Raw genomic sequence first — 27,100 nt, forward strand, 5'->3', positions numbered from 1 at the left:
TGTACATTTGAGCTTTTGGAATTACCGATGAGCAGTTAATCAACACCACATCAGAGCAGGGAATATACAATAAGAGTTAGTTCTCTCACGTCACCCCGCTCCTCCGCTCTCTCCACTGGCTTCCAGTTGAAGCTCGCATCCGCTACAAGACCATGGTGATTGCCTACGGAGCTGTGAAGGGAACGGCACCTCCATACCTTCAGGCTCTGATCAGGCCCTACACCCAAACAAGGGCACTGCGTTCATCCACCACTGGCCTGCTGGCCCCCCTACCTCTGAGGAAGCACAGTTCCCGCTCAGCCCAGTCAAAACTTTTCGCTGCTCTGGCACCCCAATGGTGGAACAAGCTCCCTCACGACGCCAGGACAGCGGAGTCAATCACCACCTTCTGGAGACACCTGAAACCCCACCTCTTTAAGGAATACCTAGGATAGGATAAAGTAATCCTTCTAACCCCCCCCCCCCCCCTTAAAAGATAATGTAAATGTAAGAGGTACTCCCATTTACAGTATTTGGAGACTCTAGAAGAATGGATCTAATTCTGCACTAGACATGATTCAAAACACCTTCATAGTGTTCAGGAGCTTTAGACAGAGGGAACAACACCGAAAGAGAAGGGATCTAATTCTGCACTGGACATGACTTTCCGGGTTAGTGCTCCCAGTCTCTGGCAAGGTGGTGCACAACTCTTGATTAAGTGGTGTTAGAACAAACCATGTCATGTTTCAGAACACCTCAGGATGAATGTTTCAGTACACTTTAAATCTGTTCCAATACGCTCACAACCATGTGTTTCAATATTCCAGCAAAGATAAGGTTTTGTCTCCTTTAAGGTGGTGGCAGCTCAGTTGCCACTAGTTTTAGTGTTACAATGCACTTCGTTTTAACAGTGTAATGCTACCACCTGGCTGGGAGACTTAGACATTTTAGGAATGTGATACATTTTTGTCACCCTTATACCTGAGAAACCATATACCTAAAACTCACTTATTTTGAGTGACTCCTTAACACTATTACATTGCATGGCCTTGATGCGGGTTGCTCTGTGACCCAGGAGCAAATAGCTACCAGTTCTGGAGACCCTATTTGATAGCCAATCAGCCCTGTCTCAGCCACACAGATTGAGTGTTTTTCGGCCTTTGCCTTATAACATCTGGGAGAAGTGGCTGCCCCGTTTATCATGTGCCTCTGTTAGCATTCAGCACGGTGCGGTCGCTGCTTGGAGATGTGGTCTGGGCCATAATTTCTGCCCGCATCTGGCTTGTATCTGAAAATAAGTGAGACTTATAGTGTCAGCCAGAGTGACACAGCCAGCGTGAGAAGCAGCCAGCCAAGCTCCCAGTGCTGTCCCAGGCTACAGGCTAGTGATCCGCTCGCCACATCTGCCTCTGCCTGCCCTAAAACATTCACATTCTAACCCAGCCACCTTGACCACTGCTCCCACTAGAGCAGGTCAAGCACAACGTTGAGCCAGGGATTTGAAAGGCTTGTATTATTCATAAAGCACCGGTGAGAGCGAGAGAGAAAGCGGTAAAAACACATCTGGTATGGAGAGGGAGAGAGAGACCCATCTGTGCTTATACTTATGTCAACACCACTGGGGCAGTTTGAAACCCAGCTTAATGTGCCTTGCTCACGTAGCCTACCGTACGAATAAGTAGGAGCACATCATTGACCAATGCAATCTTATCTACTCAATAATATTTTACTTGGTTGTTGTGTGCATAACCTACTTTAATACTGGGCATGCTGGCGCACTCATATTCTTTTTCTCAATTTGAGCAGATGATTAATTAATATGACGGACGCACCAAAAAATGTGATAGCCCTTCAACAGTCAAGCAATTTAGGTTAATTATTTATAAAAAAGCGTAGATAACCCACTACTCTGAGATAAACAAATGTTTTCTACCTTTTACATTATTTGTGTACAGGGAGACAGTAAAAAGGGCATAAGAAGATGACAAATATGTTTCAGAAAATAAATGACAATCCATCTGTGTCATGAAGCTATTAAAGTGGAACTGACAACGTTTTAGCAACATGAAATCTTATTCAAATCTGTTCATATACACCCCCAGGGAGAATAACACCTTTTAAAATAAAAAAATTGACAAGTGAGCACTTACAGTGCATTCAGAAAGTATTCAGACCCCTTGACTTTTTCCACATTTTGTTACATTTACAGCCTTTTTCTAAAATTGATTAACACTGGAGCATGTTTTCATCAAGGATCTTTCTATACTTTGCTCCGTTCATCTTTCCCTCGATTCAGACTAGTCTCCCTGTCCCTGCCGCTGAAAAACATCCCCACAGTATGATGCTGCCACCACCATTCTTCACTGTAGCAATGATGCCAGGTTTCCTCCAGATTTGACGCTTGGTATTCAGGCCAAAAGAGTTCAATGTTGGTTTCATCAGACTAGAGAATCTTGTTTCTCATGGTCTGAGAGTCTTTAGGTGCCTTTTGGCAAACTCCAAGTGGGCTGTCATGTGCCTTTTACTGAGGAGTGGCTTCCGTCTGGCCACTCTACCATAAAGACCTGATTGGTGGAATGCTGCAGAGATGGTTGTCCTTTTGGAAGGTTTTCCCATCTCCACAGAGGAACTCTGGAGCTCTGTCAGAGTGACCATCGGGTTCTTGGTCACCTCCATGACCAAGGCCATTTTCCCCCAATTACTCAGTTTGGCTGGGAGGCCAGCTCTTGGTGGTTCCAAACTTCTTCCATTTAAGAAAGACAGAGGCCACTGTGTTTTTGGGGACTTCAATGATGCAGACAATTTTTGGTACACTTCACAAGATCTGTGCCTCGACACAATCCTGTCTCTGAGCTCTACGGACAATTCCTTCGACCTCATGGCTTGGTTTTTGCTCTGACATGCACTGTCAACTGTGGGACCTTATATAGACAGGTGTGTGCCTTTCCAATTTTGTCCAATCAATTGAATTTACTACTGGTGGACTCTAATCAAGTTGTAAATACATCTCAAGGATGATCAATGGAAACAGGATGCACCTGAGCTCAATTTTGAGTCTTATAGCAAAGGGTCAGAATACTTATTTTTTTTTACATTTACATTTTAGTCATTTAGCAGACGAGGAGTCCACTATGCAAGTAACCATCTCACTGTACCGTTAGATTTAATTTGATATAGTATGTGTTTACCAGAGATGGTAATGTGAAGAACAACATGACCTGCAACAAAGTAAATTGGGATATAACGTTAGGCCAACGAGACAGTGTCCAAGTTCAAAAGTTCTCAGGTATAAAGCCCTGCTTTTATTTTGTCACACTCACAAGCTATATTCTGTAATTGGCTAGCCACGGATGATGGCGCAGACAGAGATGGTCGCCTCGCTTCAGGTCCTTAGAAAACTATGCAGTTATTTGTTTTTTAATGTACTATTTCTTATATTGTTAGCCCAGAAAGTCTCAAGTGTTATTACATACAGCTGGGAAGAACTATTGGATATAAAAGCGATGTCAACTTACCATCATTATGACCAGGAATACGTTTTTCCCGAAGCGGATCCTTTGTTCGGACCTCCACGCTGGACATGCGATCTTACCCCAGAGGCCGACACAAAACAACGCGGTCGCCGCAGGAGAGGCAGACGGAGCAGCCTACTTGTCAGATCCAGAAGGCGAGCACACCATCCACCGCTTCCGAGCATATTACTTGCCAATGTCCAATCTCCAGATAACAAGGTGGACGAAATTATGGCACGAGTTGCCTTCCAGAGAGACATCAGAGATTGTAACATTCTCTGTTTCATGGAAATATGGCTCACTCGGGATACGTTGTCAGAGTCGGTACAGCCACCTGATTTCTTCACGCATTGTGCAGACAGAAACAAACATCTCTCTGGTAAGAAGAAGGGCAGGGGTGTATGCCTTATGATTAACAACTCATGGTGCATACAGGAACTCAAGTCCTTTTGTTCACCTGACCTAGAATTCCTTACAATCAAATGCTGACCGCATTATCTTCCAAGAGAATTCTCTTTGATTATAGTCACAGTCGGGTATATCCGCCACAAGCAGATACCTCGTCGGCCCTGAAAGAACTTCACTGGACTCTATGTAAACTGGAAACCATACATCCTGAGGCTGCATTTATTGTAGCTAGCCGCGTCCTCAGAGCATGCACAGACCAGCTGGCTGGTGTGTTTATGGACGTATTCAACCAATCCCTATCCCAGTCTGCTGTTCCCACATGCTTCAAGATGGCCACCATTGTTCCTGTTCCCAAGAAAGCTAAGGTAACTGAACTAAATGACTATCGCCCCATTGCTCTCACTTCTGTCATCATGAAGTGCTTTGGGAGACTAGTCAAGGATCATATTACCTCCACCCTACCTGATACCCTAGAGCCACTCCAATTTGCTTACCGCCCCAGTAGGTCCACTGACGACGCAATCACCATCACACTGCACACTGCCCTATCCCATCTGGACAAGAGGAATACCTATGTAAGAATGTTGTTCATTGACTACAGCTCTGCATTTAACCCTCCAAACTCGTCATTAAGCTCAAGACCCTGGGTCTCGACCCCGCCCTGTGCAACTGGGTCCTGGACATTTGACGGGCCGCCCCCAGGTGGTGAAGGTAGGAAACAACATCTCTACCCCGCTGATCCTCAACACTGAGGCTCCACAAGGGTGCATTCTCAGCCCTCTCCTGTACTCTCTGTTCACCCATGACTGCGTGGCCAAGCACGCTTCCAACTCAATCGTCAAGTTTGCAGGCGACACTACAGTGGTAGGCCCGATTACCAACAACAACGAGACGGCCTATAGGGAGATGGTGAGGGCCCTCGGAGTGTGGTGTCAGGAAAATAACCTCTCACTCAACGTCAAAAAACAAAGGAGATGCTCGTGGACGACAGGAAACAGCAGAGGGAGCACCCCCCATCCACATCAACGGGACAGTAGAGGAGAAGGTGGAAAGTTTTATCGGACAAACTGAAATGGTCCACCCACACAGACAGCGTGGTGAGGAAGGTGCAACAACGCCTCTTCAACCTCAGGAGGCTGAAGGAATTTGGCTTGTCATCTAAAACACTCACAAACTTTTACAGATGCACAATTGAGAGCATCCTGTCGGGCTGTATCACCGCCTGGTACGGCAATTGCACCGCCCTCAACCGCAAGGCTCTCCAGAGGGTAGTGCGGTCTGCATAACGTATCACCGGGGGTAAACTACCTGCCCTCCAGGACACCTACAGCCCTCGATGTCACAGGAAGGCCAAAAAGATCATCAATGACAACAATCACCCGAGCCACTGCCTGTTCACACCGCTATCATCCAGAAGGCGAGGTCAGTACAGGTGCATCAAAGCTGGGACCAAGAGACTGAAAAACAGCTTCTATCTCAAGGCCATCAGACTGTTAAACAGCCATCACTAACATAGAGAGGCTGCTGCCAACATACAGACTCAAATCTCTGCCCACTTAAATAAATGGACTCAATAAAGGTATCACTAGTCACTTTAAATAACGACACTTTAATAATGTTTACATATCCTACATTACTCATCTCATATGTATATACTGTGTTCTATACCATCTACTGCATCTTGCCTATGCCGCATGCCATCACTCATCCATATATTAATATATACATAATCTGTTCATCCCTTTACATTTGTGTGTATATGTGTATAAGGTAGTTGTTGTGAATGTTAGATTACTGTTAAATATTATTGCATAGTCGGAACTAGAAGCACAAGCATTTCGCTACACTCGAATTAACATCTGCTAACCATATGTATGTGACCAATAAAATTGATCTGATTTGATTAACTTGTAAATAAGGATCTTGTTTAGAGTTGTTTTCCTGAAATAATGAATACAAATGAGCTAAAGTGAAGACGTTGTTAGCTTTATGACATGGTCATCATTTTAACTGGCTAGCCAGCTAAGGTAACTTTAGCTAGCTAGCTAATAAGCTAGAAACGAACCAAAACATTGTTTAGAAAGTAGCTTTCAGTTGCCTGGTTTGCTAAATTGACGTATCCTAAATACATTTTTAAACAGGTGGATTTATTGGTGTTGAAATACACCAGTTATGCAACTTTGGACCACCAGGCTGCTGATGTCATGCAGCCTGTAGTTTCTGTTTATACTTTTTCATAACGACAACTACAAGTTTGATGTTGGACGACAACAGAATGTTCATGATGTCACTGTGACAACTGTCGATAGACGTAGTATAAACCAACCTTTAGTCTTGAAATCTTTGGTTGTTTAGTACATGGCCTCATGTGGATCCTTAAAGAGATGGGTGGAGCTAAGGCTTAAGAGGGTGGGAAAAATGCTGAATGGGTGTAGACAAAGAAGAGCTCTCCAGTAGGTATACCAAAAATCATTCAAGGGCCATTTTCTCAAAAGTGGGGTTACAAGTTTAGCAACTTTCAGAATTGCAGAATTACTTTCCCGTTGTTCCTCAACTGTAGTGTATGATATACCATTTTCTAGCTCTGAGTCTCTACTTTTATCCAATGTAATTTTTTTTTTTTTTTAAACGCAATTTCAAATGTTGCTACATAAGACCGAATCGAGCCGGTCGGTCACATATGTAAATACCGCAGGAGTCCTCTTACATTTGGGAACTTTACAATCCTATTGATCAAACAACCATGAAAAGGTAGGTGTTTTCTCCCTCAGTTATGCACATCAACAAAAACAAGATCAACAACTAATGCTAGCCAGAGCAAAATGAGCTCAAATCTAACGAGGGGATATTAGCTAAACCCTCTCAAACGTTTTCTGTTTGTTTCTTTTCTGTTTGTTTGTTTCATATCTGCAAAGTAGTTAAAACGCTGTCAGTTCCACTTTAAGCTAAGAGAGACTTTCAAAGCAGAATTACTTTCCCATGTCCTTTCATCCACTCCACTCCACTCTCCTCTCTGTGTAGTGCCCAGTGTGCTCTCTCTTCCTTAGTCCAATGGGCATTTAATTGGGAGGAAGTGAACATGGTGGAGGAGAAGAGAATAAAGGCCTGGTTTGCACCACGCAGAACAATTTATCACTGCATGACAACTCATTGAAGTGTTGGGGACGTTTGTGAAATGAACGCTCCCTTTTAATGAGGGTCTCTCCATTTCACACTCTTTTCTCCACCTGAGACCGAGCCACCTCTCTCTCTACTATTTTTCTCTCTCCCTTCTTTCCCCTCAGAGAGGTTGTAACAGGGGGGACTGCTGTGTGTGTGTGTGTGTGTGTGTGTGTGTGTGTGTGTGTCACCGGGAACAGGTCATACAGTCTCTCCACCAGGCAGTCATCCCTCACTGCCTCCTAAAACAACACTAACCACTTTCCAATAGTGTCAGCTGGACTTCCAGAGCCCGCTCATCTCAGAGCTTATCTTCTTATTAGAACAGGCCAGTGCAGGGGAGGCAGGGTGAGAAGTGCTGCTGGATTCAATGGCTACTTTGATAGTGGAGATCTCCACTGAGTGCCAGCTTGGGTACAGAGGTCTAATGAGAGAGCATGCTGGGAATCCCATGGCCAGGGTCTGTTGGTGTTGGAAATTACACACAACTATCATGACGGAGGCCTCAGGGCCATTATATAGAGAGTTGGTTGTTTCCTGGAAAGCACTGAACTCACTGTTCATTCACTCATTAACTAACTGCAAAGCCCTAAAGAAAGGAGGAATGGGATTGAGGAGAGAAGATCCAGGATAATTTTTAGGAGAGATAACGTTCAGACACAAGTGTATATCACAAGTAAATATTATAATTTGAACAAACATTTTTAAGGAAAGTGCAGTATTCACTGATTTATGAGGTTCCTATATTCATAAATGACCCTATACTGTAAGGAAAATGACATGATGCTCTGACAGACAATACATACAGTCTGTCTGTCATGGATGTGTATAAGGGGGTTGCTGGGGCATGGGAATACATATGACAGCTCATGGATAGTATTGACCCTTTGGTCTCGTTGAATTGCTCTAGTTCTACATTATTTATGAGTACACATGATTTATGGGTAAACCTCTCCTACACCAACTGAAGTTTCTCAATGGCACACTGGTGACTGGACAAATCCTTCCCTAAAATATTAATTACATTATGGAGTTTACAATAAAAAAAGAAAATACCTTGATGTGAGTTGAGAGGTGTAAAATACAAGGTGGACAAATCACAAAACTACAGAAGCACTTTGAAGCTGCAAAAACAACAGCATCAAACATGGATTAAAAAAAAAAATGTTTAGTTTGTGATGTTTTTGTGATTATGTTTCTCAAAAGCTTTCTGGTGATTTCTTGCTCTCTCCACGGTCTTAAAGAACGTATTTGTCTGCGAGCTCTTCAAACTTCTGGTTGATTTCTCCAAGGGAATCACTTTCAAATCTTAGGACATAAAACCTTTTAAATTACAATACTATTCTATCTTTAATATGTACCCATGTTCAACTTATTCACCAGCATGCTCTCTCATTAGACTGCCTCCTTCCCACATGTACTGTCGGTTTACAAATGAGTGTTCTTCACAGGTAAACACAAGAACTCTGAGTTAGTACAAATTAACTTCCTTTTGGAAGGTAGTTTTGAGTAGTTATTGAATATTGGCTCTTACAGTGAACAGACAGGAAGTAAACCACCTTCTGGAGTACAGTGGCCAGGAATTGCTTCTTCTCATGCGGGGCTAGGAAGCTGGTGAATAAAACATGTCTAGAAGTAGAACCACTATATGTTAACTTTATAGGACAAATCGCCTGCAAGGCTCATGAATACCACACCTGCAATATCTAAATCAATTGATCAGGTGGGTGGGAGGAGCCTGTATCCCTGATTAATACAAATGACAGCGAGTTTCAACACTCCAGGAGAGGAGACACCAAGGTCAGGCACCAGGGACACAATGGGCTCTCTGCCTGCCCCAAAACACAGGCAGGGTTTGTGGAGGGATGAGGGCAGCAGCAGGGGGCTAATGCATCTGGATGGGCTGGTGATGGTATAGCGATGCCCTGCTGATATTCTGCTTCTGCCTGCTCATCTGTGGAGTCTGGGCTGGGCCTCAGGGCTATAGGAATGCAGCCAGGGATGCAGCGCTGTCAGTATCAGCCTGCTCTATGTCAGCCTCAAATCTATCACTTTCAGCCAATCGATAGAGAGCTCTTCCCCTACTCGGGTACAGGCCTGGTAGGGATGACCTGATCTCTCTGACTGATTTTCTCACCCGGCTCTGATCAAGATCCATATAGTCAGCTTAGTTTGGCTTAGCTGACCTCTGGACAGAAACCTCCCTATTCAGGCTCAAAGGTCAACTCCACTGCTAAATGCATTACCACCACCAAAATCCTCCCACCCGGTTCTCTCTCAAGCCTCACAGGGTCACGTTTGCTTTCAGATAGAAGACCAAAACAGACCATCTGTGAAAATACTGCCTTAGTGATATGTCAAGAAATTCATCTTTTTGACAATCCTCTCTATCCAATGTTTTAGGGATTTGATCTATTAGTTTTACATGGGGCATCTACATTTTGGCCAGATGTGGAGAGCAAAACTTGGTATACACCAATAAAATAGCAAACTTTAAAGGAAGCCACAATCACAACACATTTTTTAGCCTTTCAATTATGTAGATATTTTAAGACCGTCTGTATTTTACGTCTGACACCAAAATAATACACCATTAAAATAAGCACTTCCACTCTTTTGAAAATGGAAAACTCCCAAACTTAGTTCCGCACAAGTGCAGTTCCCACCCACACTAGCCTTGCCGCTTTATCAAAAACAAGTGGGAATTGCCTATCTCTTCCAGTCTATTGTACAAAAAGGCTTTGTAGAGAAGGAACAAGGATTGATAGAACAGATCCTTCTCATTTAGAAAGCAGTTTAAATAGGTATTTAAACAGAGTCCTATGTGTCAAGGAGAGAGTGGCTCTGGATCAGAGGACCGTTCATTACATGTGTTGTACTCATTAACATTACATGTATTATGACACACGTGAACACCGCAATAGACTCAATTAGCTAGTGCTATCTCTCATCAGCCTCCCAGCTCTACTGTACCAGCATCTAATGGATTGCCACTTCAGGATTCATACATCAGCCTCAATTGTAGACTCTGAGTCATGCTATGCAAAGAAATGCTATGCTTTGCCCTGGCAAGGCAATCAGCTAGAGTAGTGCATGAGTGCCATTCAATAATGGGAGGAAAATACAGGTCCCTGTAGTGTAGTGTAGTGTAATGCAGGGGTTCCCAACTGTTTTTCCACAGGGCTCCCTTTTTCACATTTGAAATGTTTTGTTTATTGACAGCCTACAGTATATTAAATACAACACTAGCATGATTTTGTATAATTTGAGGGACCTTTTTTTAAGCTAATTTCCTGCAATTCTATGTAGTTTAATAAGACTCCTGAAATCTTTTAGGTAGGCTATTTAAATATAATAATAATAATAATAATACTTTTTTAGACCCGATTTCCCCAAATTATTGCATTACCAAATATTTATTAACCTTTATTTAAACAGGGGAAACAAACTGAGTAAGAGTCTCTTTTACAGTTGTGCCCTATGATACAACAATAAAAACAACACAGCAATTAATAAAAATGTAAAAACAAACAAAATTAAAACATATAAAAAGTACAAGATGGAGATAAAAAATATTAAAATAAATAAACTTCTATAAGAAAAACACACATTACAAAACACAATCACAGTGTACAGTTAATGTAATCAGTTAATGTAATGTGCATTTAAACTGTCTTACAGGCACCAAAACATCTAACTGGAATTCTCTCTGCAATCATTCCATGAGTGTGGAGCATGATATTCAAATGCTGTTTTGCCTAACTCAGAGTGAATCCGGGGTATCTCTAGCACTAGCATGTCCTGTGACCGAGTCTGATAAAAACTGTCTGACCACTGGATTTTTGAGTTAAGATAATTAGGATTAAGATACGTTTCTGTAAGACAGCTTTATAGACAAATATCAACCAGTGCCCTTCTAAAAGTCAGGGAGTCCCAGCCAACTGAAGTGTACAAAAGGCAATGACGTGTGCAAAAGTTTGCACCAGCAACAAAGCGCAATACTGCATGATACATTGCTTCCAATTTCTTCAGTACTGATGCTGATCCATGCATATATAAAACATCACCATAATCAAGCACTGACATGAAAGTGGCCTGTACAATTTCCTTTCTGTCCTGTGATGACAGACAAGATTTTTTTCTATAAAAAAATCTATTTCTCAATGTCAGCTTCTTTACCAGCTCAGTTATATGAGTTTTGAAAGAGAGATTATCATCTAACCAAATTCCAAGTTATTTATAGGTGGGAACACGTTCCAAAAGACAGCCATTGTAGCAATGTTAAAATGTTACAATTGTATACTTTTGGATTGTGAAAATACTATATACTTAGTTTTACTTGAATTAAGCACCAGCCTAAGATCTACAAGTTCATCTTGAAGCAATTGAAAGTCAAACTGCAGGAATGTAAATGCTTGAGGGAGTGATGGGGCTGTGGCATATAGTACTGTGTCATCAGCATAGAAATGAAAGTTGTATTTTTTCACTGAGTTACAGATATCATTTATGTATATAGTGAATAATAAAGGACCTAAAATCGAACCTTGTGGGACTCCTTTGTGAACAGTGACAAAACCTGATTTTACTCCATCTGCAATAATAGCCTGAGATCTATCACTGAGATAATTCTGAAATCACAAACATGTATCTGAGGCCAACCCCAATGAGGTCAGTCTATTCTGTGGAAGAGAATGATCAACTGTATTGAAAGCCTTCGACAGGTCAACAAACAAAGCAACACAGTTCAACTTCTTATCCAAAGCCCTTACAATATAATTTACAACCAGTGTGGTGGCTGTGATAGTACTGTGCCCCAGTCAGTCTAAAACCAGACTGAAATGTATTCAGTATGCAATTGTCAGACAAGAAAGAGTGCAGCTGTACATTTACCAATGACTAACATTTTTGCAAGACAAGACAGCTTAGAGATTGGTCGATAATTATCAAGGTCACCAGTATCCCCATCTTTGTGCACAGGCAGCACATAGGCAGTTTTCCACATCTTAGGTATGACCCCAGAGGTCAACGTGAGGTTAAAAATATGAGTAAGAGCACCAGAGATAAGTGGTGCAGCTCTAGCCAGAAACCCTGGGTCAAGTTTGTCAGCCCCTGTTGCTTTCTTAGTGTCTATGGCTAGCAAGGCATCAATGACTTTATCCTCTGTGAAGAGGCTTAGTGAGAAACTCTGACCATCAGCATCAGCATACTCATGCATAATCCCTTCATATGTATATTTTCTTCCTTATTTGTGGTTGACATTTTCTCCAAAAGACTGCCTGCTGCAATGAAGTGATTGTTAAAGGCATTTTCAATGGCGTTCTTATCAGTAATGAGTCCAGTATCCAACCCTATCTGATTTGGGAGTGTGGAGTGCATATTGTTCTTTAATGTTTTAACTACTTTCCAGAATTTGGCTGGATTCCTGAAACAATCATTTAAACTGGTCACATAGTAATCCAATTTTGTTCTTCTAACAAGTCTGATGCACAGGTTTCTCAGCTGCCTAAAAGTCAGCCAGTTGGAACTAGAATACGTTTCTCTTGCCTTAGCCCATGCTACATCTCTTTTACCAATAGCATTAGAAATGTCTGAACTAAACTATGGGTTTGATCTATTCTTTGCTCTAACCTTAGTGATGGAGCGTGTTAATCGGCATTGGAATAAAAACACTAGTACATTTTTCGAACGCCAACTCGGCTCCATTTATATTACAAATAGATTCAAGATTACTATGGGAAAGATCCTGTAAGAAAGCTTGTTCACTAAAGTTTCTATAATTTATTTTCGTGATAATATAAGGTTTGGCCCTATGAATTTTGACATCTCTAATACATGCAATGGGGCAGTGAACACGGACACCTAGTGGAAATACTCCCCTAGCTCTATATTTCTCAGGTGCATTTGTTAGTATATAATCAAGCAATGAGGACTTTGTAGGCACCTTAAGATTTGGCCTTGTTGGCTCAGTGATTAATTGTGTGAGATTTACCTCAGTACAAAAGTCTTTAAAACTATCTGAGTCCTGTGTTTTCCAATCAAAGTTAAAATCTCCTAGGAAAATGACTTCAGTTGATATAAAAGTGGCTAATAATTCTGTTAAATGGCTAAGCATATTCTTACTAGAAGAAGGTGGGCAATATACTCTAACAATTGTAACTTTACAGTTGTTACCTAATGTGAGACTTAGAGCTAACACTTCAAACTGATTTGGAATGGAGACAGATTTAATTAGTGCAATGGAGAGGTAATTTCTCCATAGATAGCCACTCCTCCCCCTCTACTCATCCTGTCAGCTCTAAAAACATTGTAATAAAATTTAAAAAATGGACAATATACTATGTATATTCGAATGTAAAAACCCAAGTCCCTTACAGTTTTAATATGTTTAATTATGATAATTTAAATGAACCCTCAATTTAATTATACATATTCTGTTTTACAGAAAGTGATTTTATCAATTGATAGCGACAGAGTCACACATTGTATAAGATTACTTCCTAAGCAAAGTCCAATTTCTTTGACTCCTCAACTTTAGAAGGTCGTAGCTCAGCTTCTCACTGTTACAGAGATAAACAAAGATATTCCCATGTGCATCAAGTTTTACCGCTTGTTTCTAGCCTAAAGCATTGGGGATTTATGTGTCGCTTTAGATCGGTATAAACAATCGCAAATTGTTTATGTAGATAAGATAACTTTGCCCTCAAAACCCTTGGTGTAGTGTATTGTTGCATCGTGTCGTGTGCTGCTCAGACACTGATTGAGACCAGAGTACTCTGACATCTCTACTTACAGGTATACCTTAATACATAGAATAATATACAACTGAATACTCTATCTGCACCCAGCCCCTGATATTAAAACAATGCACAAACTTCAAACTTCACTGTGATGTATGTGTGCTCATGTCCGACAGGGTGCTGGATACATGCTCTGCTCACATACCTGTGTGTCTGGCGATGTGTTTGATAAATCACTTTCCTGCTATTTCACTTGCCTGGCACTAAGGTGCAAGGAATTAAATGCATGTGGGAAAATAACACATCAATAAGGAAACATTATGAATGCATGCATAAGGAAATCTACAGTAAAGTGTTACCAAACATTCAACTGAGTATCATTGATGGATTACTGTATCATTTGGGAGAGGAAGTGGCTGGAGAAGGCCAGGGTGGTGATGTATTGTTAACAATACCATTCAGAAAACACATGAATACAAACCACTTCTTTAATTTTTCCTCATCTCCATGCTGTTTGAATGAGCTGTGTTTAAGTGAGCACAGTTTGCTGCCGATGCTGGAGCAGGAAGACATATGAGTGGTGATATGATGCATGCCTAGTCTTCTCACTCGCTCTTCATCCCTGGAGTAGAGCAGTGTGGGTAATGATCATGAGGCTGGGCAGGAGCGTATTACTTCAGGATAGTAAAGGATAATGGGCCAGCCTCCTGCTGCGTTGCTGAGGAATCAGCTCAGCCACCAATTACTGCCTTTAAGATCCATCCATCACCCAAAAAACACACAGCTACTTACCACTATAGGGTCAGAAGGGACGCCATTGGGAGGAGGTGAGGAGAGATACTACTGTATATTAAGGTATGTTTGTCTGAAGTAAACAAAAGATGGGAGGGAAGAAGAGAGGGGGAGAAGGAGGAAAAATGGTGTGGGAGGGAAAGCTCTTCTGAAAGTGAGAAAAGGACAGCTGTAGACAAGAGGAGAGAGAAAAATGTTTAAGGTGTTTCTCTGCTCTTTCTTCTCCGATACTTCTGAATTCCCTTTTTTTTAAGTCTTTTAAAATAATTGCAGCATTCGCAGAAATCCTGCTTCAAGATTTGAAATGGGTGACAAACCATTGAACAGTGCTGGGAGCTGGCAGTGTGCAGATGTCCCTGCTACAGGAGGACGTTGCTTCAAAGAGGAACGAAAGAGAGCTCATCTTTCAAAAAAATCCTCTCTCTCAGAGGTGTCACCTACAGTAGAGCCCTATCACTTGACTCCGGAAGTGCAATAAAAAGGCCTTTTTTTTGTTATAACCAATTAGAACAAGGGCACAGTCATTTAGAGCATGCCTTAAATGGGTTGAGGAGCAACTGAGGTAATAAGCCATGAATGTTATCCAACCCTGAATAAGCTTGCCATTATTAATAATCATTAGCTTTATTACATTATAACCTTTAAGGCATGGTCACTTATGGATTCCCCCTTTCTGTTTAAGGGATTATTTCTGGCCTAAACTCAATTAGCGTCTCTGTCATGGCAAAAGACAATCTAGCCTATTAGCCTAATTAGTCCTAATTACAGATGAAAGCCTCTTCTTAACCAAAGCGACAGCGCTGTTGTGTCAACAGATGCCTTCAGTATGCTCTCTGAAGTCTCCCCACTCAACTCGATTAAAGAGATTTGAGCAGCCCACTTTCTTTCTTTCTCTGTCACCCATCACTGATAATAATGCTCTTCTATTCTCCCTGGCCTGTAAAGAGCTGCCTGCTCTTCTCTCTGAACCCTCTACATCCCCGAACATAAGGGATCAACAGCTGGAAGACATCATTGTTGTGTCACTGATACAGGTCTTTGTCCAGTCTCCTGTCCTGTCCTACCACAGAGACACAATGTAACACTGTCTTTGTCTCAGAAACGCAGTTATGTTCTTGTTTTCCCACTGCAGGGGGAAAGTGGGGCTGATCAGTAGGGTGAGGAGGGGAGGATGAGAGGAGAGGAAGTAATCTATGGGCTTTTCATGCCAGAGTGATCCCAAGTAATCTAATTCAGCCTTCCTCGCTGGTTTGCCTTCTCTTGCAATGACGCATGCAGATTGCACAAACACATTTACAGACACATGCTCAAGTCGCTCTCTCTGTGTGTGTGTGTGTGTGTGTGTGTGTGTGTGTGTGTGTGTGTGTGTGTGTGTGAGAGAGTGAGTGAGGGTACTGTATGTGCTCTGTGACAATGTCTGAGGTTGTGTGTGTGAGTTGTGTACACAATGTGAGCCTACTGTGTGTCGTTTTTTTTCTCTTGGGGTTTAGTGATGAAGAAGGTGAGGCAGCAAGGGAAAACCAGTATACTGACCAAGGAAATGGTCTGACGAGTCTGTACTTTACAGGCCAGGATATTTCCTTCTCAAGCTATTGATTATAGGACTGGAGTAAGGCTGGACACCAACAGCCCTATATCCTATCAACCTTATGGGTTGCTCATGTCAAAATGTCAATATCAGCAATGGAAATGTCAATCGTGCATTGACCAGGTGTAGTCCTGAGATATGCATTGAAATGTTAAGTCCCTCCATTACATGTAGTGTTATGACCATAGAAATATAATTACTAGAATGGAAATCTATATCTACTAGAAAGGGCATCTATTGCTAAGGTCATCACTGGCTTAATGGAAAGCTTCCTGAATAGAATACTGAATCAGGACAGGATAACTAAACATAAGAGGTTACATAGCACATCCATACAGTACACATCTGTAATCTGTTCTAATGTATTTGAATACACCATTCATCTTCTCATATGAGCCTCGCACCATAATGTTTATGCCTTAATTGATTTAGCCAAGTTTATCAAATTATTCTAATAGCAGGTTAAATATGATGGATCTTTGTTGCTATAGAAAAGCCTTTATAATCAGCCTTGAACCATAAATCCTTATTCCACTCAAAATGTATAATGATTTCATCATAATACAAGGCACTATTAGTGATGGATTAGTACATGGGCGTAGAAGTGTACAGTACTTTCACAGAGATCCCAAGTCAGTCTATAATTCTGACAGCCACAAAAAAACCTTAAAATGTGTTTCCTCATTTATAATTTTGCAAATACTGTATACCAAAATATGAGCAAATGTATCTGCAAATGATCAGAGAAAAGACTGCGCCTTAAATGGATATCGTGCTCATTCTCGTACCCACATAAAGCTCCCTCAGAGACAGTATGGAATACTGATGTTAAAAAAAGAAATGCTATTTATAATGTGTGTCAATGCAAAGCGTGGGTGCAAATATCCCTTTTATATGGCAGGCACATTATTGACACGTCAGAAGAATGAAAGGAATATCAAAAGGAAACTATGAGTATAATCTACCTCTGTAAAAAAAACAAAGAAGAAAAAAAGCATAAATTATTTTGGAAATTGATCTGTGGAGAACAAGAGTAGCTGCATTCCTCTCAGCATAGCAACACAGGCAAATACAGCCACCCACAGACACCTATTATGAAGCTATAGGCGCTGCTAATATGGAATTATTTATACTCGACAGTGCACTCACAACATTCATTATGCATACCGCAAACATAGAAATAAAGCGCTTACAGAAAATCACATATCTCAACACTGGCAAGCAACATGTCATGCTTGTAAGTGGGCGTAATTGATCTCTCTGGTATCTTTCTGTTGCTTTTCTGGATCTAACTCTGTTTAGAAAGCCAAGGCAAATGAGGTGAGAGATGTTCTGTGAAGTTCAATGGAGTAGCTTTGGTGAATCCATCCAATAGAGAGGCTAATCTGTATAGCAGCCTAAAGAGAGAAACACACCTGCAGGCCTACCCTCAGGCCACAGAGAGCCTCCAGGCCCCACACAGGGCCTGCTGAGGGCCACATACACCCACTCCTCCTCCATGCCAAAACACACACTCCACAGGCAAAACACTGAAGCTAAAGGTCTGCGATTTCAGTGTAGTTACATCAGGAATCAAAGATCTAAGATTTCTTAGATGTGTAATGTACAAGACCTATAAACATATTACTCCACAATAATAATATACAGTAAGTGATTATACAAAATATGCAATAGATGTACAAAAGTCAAAGTTGTGAATAGAAAAACAATTATGTGAAGCATCGTCACTGCTGTGAACAGCAGGATGCACAGTGTGTAACCGACAAAACTTTGAGTGAACTTTGTGCTCTTCAGATCTCTGGCACAGTCCATCTGCTCTGTGTGTTGTAGTGATTGTGACTGACTGGCTGACTGGCACCACTCACCATGGCCAGGGGCACAATGCCCCCCAGGTCCTTCTGGGCCAGTCGGATCTCTGTCTCTGCCTCCTGCGTGGTGGCACGGCTGCCCGGGTACTCCACCTGCCACGTGATCCAGCGGCTGCCCAGTGGACCCAGGAAGCTGTCCACCTCCAGGTCCACCTGTAGGACCCTCTGCACACCCTCCTCAGACCTGCAGCACAGACAGAGAGAAAGAGATGGGAGAGGATCAGTATTTTATTAGAAAGTAATAGTGTGTCCGTCCATGAGCTCTACCAACACACAGTCCTAATCGAATTATTAAAAATAGTGGAGTCTGATGACTAAATCAATGTCCCTGACATTTTAGATTGTGCTTCTACAAAAAGGTCAACTCTGGTCCGTGGTATGATATGCACTGTTAATAGCTATTTCTCACAGCTCTATATTGACATTCTTCATACTGCCCATATGGCTACAGTTGCTCTGTACAGTACTGTAATACATATTCATCTTTATCTCAGAGGGAGGCTACAAGTAACTGTCACCCCCTGCTCTGGACATGAAGGCTTGGGTGTTAACCACTGCCCTCGTTTGCAGCAGCAGCACAGTATAAATATATAGCATTACAGTATATGCAATGTAGGGAGAATGTACGGCGGGGCTGCATTAAGGCAGACAAATGGAGAGCGTTGATAATATCATTTCCTGGTGACACCATAAGTCTCTGGTGCTCAGAGTTTAAATAAATAGCCAGGAGGCAGCAAAGGTCAGCTTTACACAGAAGCAGGAAATGGAAATGGCACAAGATCTGTTAGCCTTGTCTGGCGTGTCAAATGGCAGGGCTCAGGGCCAATACATTTCACACACTGTCGCCGAGGCCCAACGGCACTAAACAGCATCTCCTTCATTTGAGGCTGACCAGAAAGAAAGAGAACAAGAGAGAAAGAGAGAAATATGCACCCTCTCTGAATCTCTCCTGGTGCTGCTTGGCCTCAGGACAACGACGGCAGTTTGTCTACTGTACCTATGGCACATGGCAGATACAGTATGGCACCCTACAGTACAAATCAACACATCTAATTACTTTCCCAGCTACATTCAAAGACCGCAAATCAATTTGCCCCTTTTTTTATTGTTGTGGTGAACAAAGAACAACATGCGTAGTACTTCGAGAAAAGACATCTGAGCAAATACATAATGTTCTCAATTATGAATGTGACTCAGAAAACAGGAAAACTATGAATAATAGACCAGGCGTTTTATTTGCTGAACCCTGGGTTTTTGTAAGGCACATACTCACTTCCCATTCTCTTATTTATTTTCAATCAGAGAGAATGAGTGATTTGTTGTGTCCTAGCACACAACAACCCAATTTCTACAAGAAACGGAAGTGAGTATAAATATTTCAAAATGACAACCAACCAAATAACTTGTGCCGCATTCCATAACAGAGTAGCAATCAGTGTGGAGAGAGCTGGGTTGTGCTGGGCTGTCAGAGAAGTGGCATGGTAGAAAACGGCCTTACATAACTGCTACATCCACAGTCCCTCTGACAAAACAGATGCCAATTTGGGTTGGAAGACCAATAAAAGCCGTGAGGTCATCAACCAAACAACGATGACAGCTGATGAACAGACTGACTAGAGTTTATAACCTTTGAACAGTGTGTACACTCACAGGACTGCACTTTGGGCTGTGTCACTGGTAATCGGAAAAATGCCCTAGTTTCCTCACCCACTCAGATTTCAGTGCAAACATGATCCTCTGGTAACATCAAATTCAGAATACAATAGAATATACAGAGTACAGAGTCAAACTAATGAAGGTGTCTAAGGAGCAGCAGGATTCAGCTGTGCATGGTATGACGTGAAATCAAACACTGAAATTATTTCACCATTTATCTCTTCTCTGAGCAGATTCTTCTGCATAGGAACAGAGAACCCATTCAGGTTTTTGATTTAGGGATGTCAATTATTGCCCTCCCTACGGCATCATAGGTGGCATTTTTTAATAACTGCCGTGAAAATGAAGGACTTTATGAGGTTTCAAATTTCATCTGAATATAGAACACCAGCTCCTGAGATATCAGGGAGATACAATTGCAGATGACAATTTTCTGTGTTCTATGAGCGTAACCTTAACACAGACATTCTGCAATTTTGAAAACTGAAAAATCTGACTGCAATAAAATGTTTGAAAAATGAAGACAGTAGAAAATGAGATAGGAGGTAAGAGGGGAGGATATGGGAGGAGATTGTGAAGAATGAGGAAATATCTAGGAGAAGAGGAATTCACATAGCTACATGTGCATATTATTTTGGCCCTTTGACGACATCACCTTGTTCATGAGAGCAGTAGCTTGTGTTAGATAAGTCCTGGTGAGAAGCCACAGTAATGCATATTAAAGGAGAATTTAACTTTTTTACAACCAAACCAAAGGGTCCAGACACCTTTTTTGCAATTTCACTTTTTTTGGCGAAATTTACCCCAACCAGCAATTCACTTCCTCATTGTTGTTGTGCAGTACGGGGGGCTCTGAAAGAACATGAACGAAGGCTCCAAAAACACTCAAATATTTCCTTTTAGAAATGGAAACACTCAGTACAGTGATGCATGTCTTTAAATGTTGTACATGAAATTGTTTCATTCTGAATTTTATCCTCAACGTTATATTGCATTTTGTTGCAGCTTAGAGATTTGGTTGTAAAAAAGCAAACTTCTTCTTTAACAGGTAGGGATAGACAAGCCTGGAAAAAACATTATTCTACAGCATAGTAACACTCACTGTGAGTCACTGAATAGGAACAGGTGCTATAGGTAAAATACAGCGTGAACGTCTGAGTGTCTTAGTGCTTCTATTCAACAGACCATGTAAGCCGTCAGAATGTGATGCATTTAATTAAATGAAGTTGTCACGCCCTGATCTGTTTCACCTGTCTTTGTGCTTGTCTCCACCCCCCTCCAGGTGTCGCCCATCTTCCCCGTTAGCCCCTGTGTATTTATACCTATGTTCTCTGTTTGTCTGTTGCCAGTTGGTTTTGTTCGTAGAACCTACCAGCACTTTTACCTTTGCCGCACTACTCTGGATTACCGACCTCTGCCTGACCTGACCCTGCCTGCCGTCCTGTACCTTTGCCCCTGTTGCTGTAATAAACATTGTTACTTCAACACAGTCTGCATCTGGGTCTTACCTTGAAATGTGATAGTACGAACTGGCCATGACTGACCCAGCAGACTTGGACCAGCTCCGCTATGCCATCTCCTCCCAAGGAGCCACCATTGGTAGGCACGAGGAGTTGCTTCGCGGTCCGATGGGGGGGTTCCAGGCTGTGGTCAAACGTCACGACCAAGCATTGGGCACATTGAGGGAGCAATTCCATGGGTTGTCTACTAGGCAGCCTATCATGATGGTAACCTCCCGCCCCTCAGTAACCCGGCTGGTAGCAGCGCCATCACCTCGGTTTCCCGGGAATCCCACTTACCTCCCCCGGAGCGCTTCGATGGAGAGTCGGGTGTTCCCTCGTCATGGAGCTGCAGCCTTCCTCCATCCCCTCGTACCGCTCTAAGATAGCATACCTCATCACGCTGATGTCCGGGAGGGCCCTTGCCTGGGCTATGGCTGTTTGGGAACAACAGTCGGCCGTATGCTTCAGTCTGGAGGGATTTGTGGTGGAGGTGAAAAATGTTTGAGGCTCCGGTGTCCGGGAGATAGGCTGTTCGGAAGTTACCACAGCTTCGGCAGGACTCCCTCAGTGTGGCAGACTATGTGGTGGATTTCCGCACGCAAGCAGCGGAGTGTGCCTGGAACCCAGAAGCGCTATTCGACACGTCCCTGCACGGATCATCGGAAGAAGTAAAGGACGAGCTTGCAGCCCAGGAACTACTGACGGATCTCGACTCGCTCATCGCTTTAACCATCCGGCTCGATGGTCGGCTATGGGAATGTAGGCGGCAGAAGAGGTCTGATTGCGGTCCCAATTGCTCACTCAAAGATCCCAGCTTTCATCTGATAAACTCCGGAAGCCCCCGGTGTCTATGTCCCCGAGAGGATCTGAGCTGACCCGAGTTCCTCCAAGTGCCCCCGAAGACTACCGATTCACCTCTTCCCGAGCCAAGACAGCTCGGCAGGGCTAGGCTGTCTCCAGAGTTGTCTGTATTGCGGTACTGCCGGTCATTTTGTGTCTACCTGTCCCGTCAAGAGACCTAGCTCATTCGTTGGAGTGAGTACTCTGGTGGGGCTTAAAGAAACATTTTCTCCCCTTACTCGTCCCCCTCTCCACGCCATTCTGCTGTGGGGAAACCAGTCCACGTCTCTCCAGGTACTCATCGACTCGGGGGCCGATGTAAGTCTTATGGACGTTACCCTGGCGTCCGAGCTGGGCATCCCCACTCAACCCCTCTCCATTCCCATGGATGTTAGACTGCTGGACGGGCGCTCTATAGGTCAGGTCATCAACCATACCACCCCCATCAACCGACGAGTGTCAGGGAACCACAGCGAGATGATCCAATTCCTGCTTGTTGAGTCTCCGCAGGTTCCCGTGGTATTGGGATTATTTTGGCTCTTGGCCACTTCACTTCCGCAGCACCAACCGGTATCCAAGAAGGTCAAGCCAGATGCGCTGGCACGTCGCTATAGTCTCGCGGCTACACCCAAAGAAGCCCCTCTGCTGTTCGTCCTCTGTTACCCCGTACCCTCCGTATATTTCCTACCTTTCCTGTGTCTAGAATTAAAACCATGTCTTACAGCCCTTTGTCTCCTGTTACCAGCATTTTTACCTTTACCCCACTACTCTGGATTACCGATCTCTGCCTGATCTTACCCTGAGCCTGCCTGCCATCCTGTACCTTTGCCCCTGTTGTAATAAACATTGTTACTTCGACACAGTCTGCATCTGGGTCTTACCTTGAAATGTGATAGAAGTAGACTGAAGGTGTTGAGACAACTGTTGCTATGGAGTCTATCTGTCCTTTTGGGGGATTAAATTAAGCTAATCAACGTCTGAAGCTGCTAATGTTACTGTAGAGAAGAGACTTTACTTAATTTAGCCAATAAACTAGTAGAAAGGCTGAAAAGACTGTCTTCTATTTTTTCAAAACACTGGTCTCATCACAGGGGAAGCAGGTCTGTCCCTCCAGCCCCTGGGACCGACAATCTTTCAGACTTCCAGCATGGACTCTAATTCAATTACACCAAAGGCCTCTAGATGTGTTCTATGCGGCTGGGTTGATAATCACCTGTAAACTGTCTGTGTTGTTCTACTGAGGCAGGGATGGGGGACAGGTCTCACAGACAGACAGCTAAGTCAACAGCACCACAGAGAGAAGTTGGGGTAGAGCTAGATAAAGACTGTAGAGGAGTGAGGAAAGAGCATCTGGCAGGCTGGCTGAGATGGGAGGCTGGAGAGGGACCTGACAATACTGAGAGTCCTGACTCTGGCATGGAGAGGAGAAGGAGCAGACAGGCTACACACATGAGATGCCATCTCAAACCTCTCAATCGCCACAACACAGCATTACCAGCAGGGGTGAAATAAACACATTGATAAGACCCAGCGATCAAATAATAAAACATTCTGACATTTGCAATGAGAGGTACTCATTTAATACTAAGTCCTTTACATACAGCAGGATGTGGTTCATGCGGTATTGTTTTAGTATTTCTGATACGGTCTGAAACTCACATTTGAGATACCTGAGCTACTTCAGTCACACAGAGCTAACAAAAGCCCACCTTGGTAAGATCAGGCTAGCTATTACGTTTTAAGCCCCAAGGAGTCTAAAGATATAAAGATTTCAATGTCACAGAGAATAAACTGCCAGAAAAAATAAAACAGACCTTCCTGAGGTAATTCCTTTCTTGCAGTCCTCTCTAGAGGAAGACTATAATTGAAACTGGCTCTATTGTCCTATTATCAGAGCCAATGTTTCACTGTGACACTGTCATTTAATCTCTGGGAGATGTGATAGGGGCTTCTGTGTCCTCTCCCTTACACCGCTGGGGCTTACACTGCGACACAACCATCAGTGGTGTGTGTGTGTGTGTGAGTGTCTTTGGAGGGGGTAGGTTGACATTTGGAGTGTCAATATCTCTATTTCCAGATCTTGAAGACAGAGCACTTCCATCCCTCTCTTGGTTTTGTGATATTAGAGAAAGATTGACTTTCCCTATGTCTGACACAATCATCTTGAACATATGTAAAACATACATAGCAAATTGGACATGGAGAAGCCAGGATGCAGACACACACAGCACCACACAGTCTGAAAGATGAGGAAATTAGTTGGGGCCAGTGTGGGATGTGGGGATGGACATATCCTGCACACAGCCAGTAGAATAAATGCACTACATTATACTGCACTACAAGGAGGCTTTGCAGGGAGGGTGCAAACTCCCCCAAAAATAATCAAATTTAGGGCTCCAGTGGTGCTTGAAAACAGTACCCTGAATGTCTGCTGTTCCCCTGCTCCTCGGGGTAGAACAGTGATATACCAGCCCTATGCATATCTCACACACACACACACACACACACACACACACACACACACACACACACACACTAACTTATTTACTCTGAGAGGAGGGCTCGTCACGCATGCAAGATAACCAGTCATATTATATCAGGAATCATTAGTTCATAAACATCAAACTGCTTTACTGAAGTTCTATACATCCCAAATGTAATACATCAACAGATTAAATAAAGACATTACGGGAATGATATTATGTATATAACTAATACCGAGACTATAGAACATGCTCAAAATTGTGTAGACCACATTTTTTGAAATTCCTGGATGCAGTGTAAAGTATACCCTGAGGCTAAGAAGGTAATTTTATTGCACATAAATTATGCAATACGCTAACTGCCAATTTCCCACTACTGCCATTCACCTGTTTGCTGAGTGATTTTGTGTTTCAGTGTCATCTGGCTTGTCTCGAAGCAAAGCTATCGGCAGTCATAAATATACAAACAACCCTAGCACACCCATAATATTTTGTCTCCTTACATCCCTCGGCAAATTAAAGCCATGGAAGTCACACATGAAAAGAACCAGCACAGCTTGTCTGTGCTGGGAAGAAGATTTGTGCTGTGCTGAAAAGCTTTGCCGACTCTTTTCAAATGTGGCTGCAATTTGGTTAGCCGTGACAATAACAATATATCAAAGGGATAGAATCAATTGACCTTACAAAGCCCTTTAAGTCAAACCACAACTACGAGGGACCAGGAGGGTGAGGAGGGAACAGGGTGAGAGGGGTGGGGGGAGGAAATAGGACGAGCAGGAGCTTCAGAGGTAATAGCCAGCAAAGCCTAGCTGAAATTTCACTAAGCTGTGGGGGAATTTCATTTCACAGCCATGGGGGAGCCCGTCAGAAGTATATTACCCCAGGCCGCTCTCGCCACGCACACCCAACCCCGAGGTGAGAGTCTGTTGTCAGGTCTGCATTGTGAGAACGGACCCCAATAGTCAGAGCATGAAACCAAATCTAGGAGCTGATATGGGAGCACCGTACGGACAGGAGGTTGTTCATTCAGAGTGTATATACACCCCCACCTAACAATCTCCTAACCTACCCCTTCACCAGATCCCTCAATGCTTGGCTACTGCCAGGAAAATACCGTGCAATACAAAAGCCAAGAGATAGAGCCAAGAGTAATGTTGAAAAGGAAAACAATATTATGAAAAAGAAAAAAAATGGAAAGCTGTGTTACAACCATGACAAGATTTAAGATGTGCATATGGCAACCTGAGGTGTATTGTTGCCATGGATACATCATTGTCAGTACATTTGGCTGGGTATTTGACATGGCCTCTCAAGTGTATTCACTACTGACAGTAGGCAAAGAAGGTGTCGGGAAAAAGTATCTGGAAATATGAGGAGAAAAAATATACAAATGTCTAATAGGGCTGTGGGTTTGATTCCTGTGACCACCCATATGTAAAATGGAATATATTAATATATATAGGCTTTCCAGTTGTCTGACTATTCAGTGGAAACATTTTAGCGATACTAGCTAGGTTGCCATCCAATTTGCGACAGATTTTCATATGAATATTTTAAAAATCCGCAAAAGAAAATATCCACATTATCCCAGCAGTGGTGGGTTTCCACCAAACTGACTTGTTGCAGATAAAAATAAAAAAAATCAGTGTGTGATGACGTAGTGCAGACAAAATGTACTTTTTGGCTTTCATGTAACAAATACAAATCTAAAGTTCAATGTTTCGCCACTGCATTTTCAACTCTATGGTTGTGTTCAATAGAAAATGTGCCTGCACTGTTCATGGCACGTGTGCTCTAGCCAACAGCTAACATATACAGTGCGGGTAGGCTAGTGTACTTGATGGGATTATTATGGATAAGAGCAAGAATATTTGTATTTGTCAAACGGCAATCAAGCATTGATCATAATGTCGCCAGAATAAGACCCTCGATATTTATTGTAAAGGAGCATCAAGATCACCACAATCCTGTGAAGTTCATCGCAGCTTATTTAATCTGTAGCTTAATAAACTGTATGGTTTCCCGAGTCATAGTGGGAGAACCACACACCATGTCATCGTGTGACTCCAAGTTTACTTCGATATGATGGTTGTTATATCAATATTTGCACATAAAAGGTGTTTCCACTGCCATTTCTTGTATTATTAATTTTACCAACACAAAAAGATCCCACCATGTCAAATGAACAAATGATCTGTCAGCACTTACAAAATTGTACCAAAACTTTTCCATCACAGCTGTTGTGATTTTTTTTTTATATGGTATGACTTTACCCACATAAAAACTGTGGATGGAAACATTGTTAGAGAGAGAAAAACTGACGGAGAGAGAAACGGAGAGAGAGAGAGGATGGAGAAGAGAAAGAGCGAGAGAATGAGAAAGAGACGAGAACAAGAAAGAGAGCGAGAAAGAGAGAGAGAGACGAGGAGCAAGCCGAGTCCCCTGTGAGACCTACACCCAACAGAGCTTTTCAATTCAGCCTGTCCAGAAAATAACAGAGATAGCGACAGGAGGAGAAAAGACAAACTTCCACTAAAACACTGTCAAATGTAATGGAAGACAAGAATAAGAATAAT

At 42.6% G+C, this 27,100-nt stretch overlaps 1 protein-coding gene across 2 annotated transcripts in view; it reads right to left on the minus strand.

Moving 5' to 3' along the window:
- The window catches only part of LOC106579906 (transmembrane protein 132C), a 228,908-nt gene that overhangs the window by 65,355 nt on the left and 136,453 nt on the right, over positions 1-27,100 (minus strand). For both annotated transcript variants that reach the window (XM_014160261.2, XM_014160260.2), the window contains exon 4: positions 18,041-18,227. In XM_014160261.2, the coding sequence (XP_014015736.2) occupies positions 18,041-18,227 (187 nt within the window). The remainder of the gene's footprint in view (positions 1-18,040; positions 18,228-27,100) is intronic.

This window comes from Salmo salar, chromosome ssa20 (assembly GCF_905237065.1).
Source record: "Salmo salar chromosome ssa20, Ssal_v3.1, whole genome shotgun sequence".
NCBI lineage: Eukaryota > Metazoa > Chordata > Actinopteri > Salmoniformes > Salmonidae > Salmo > Salmo salar.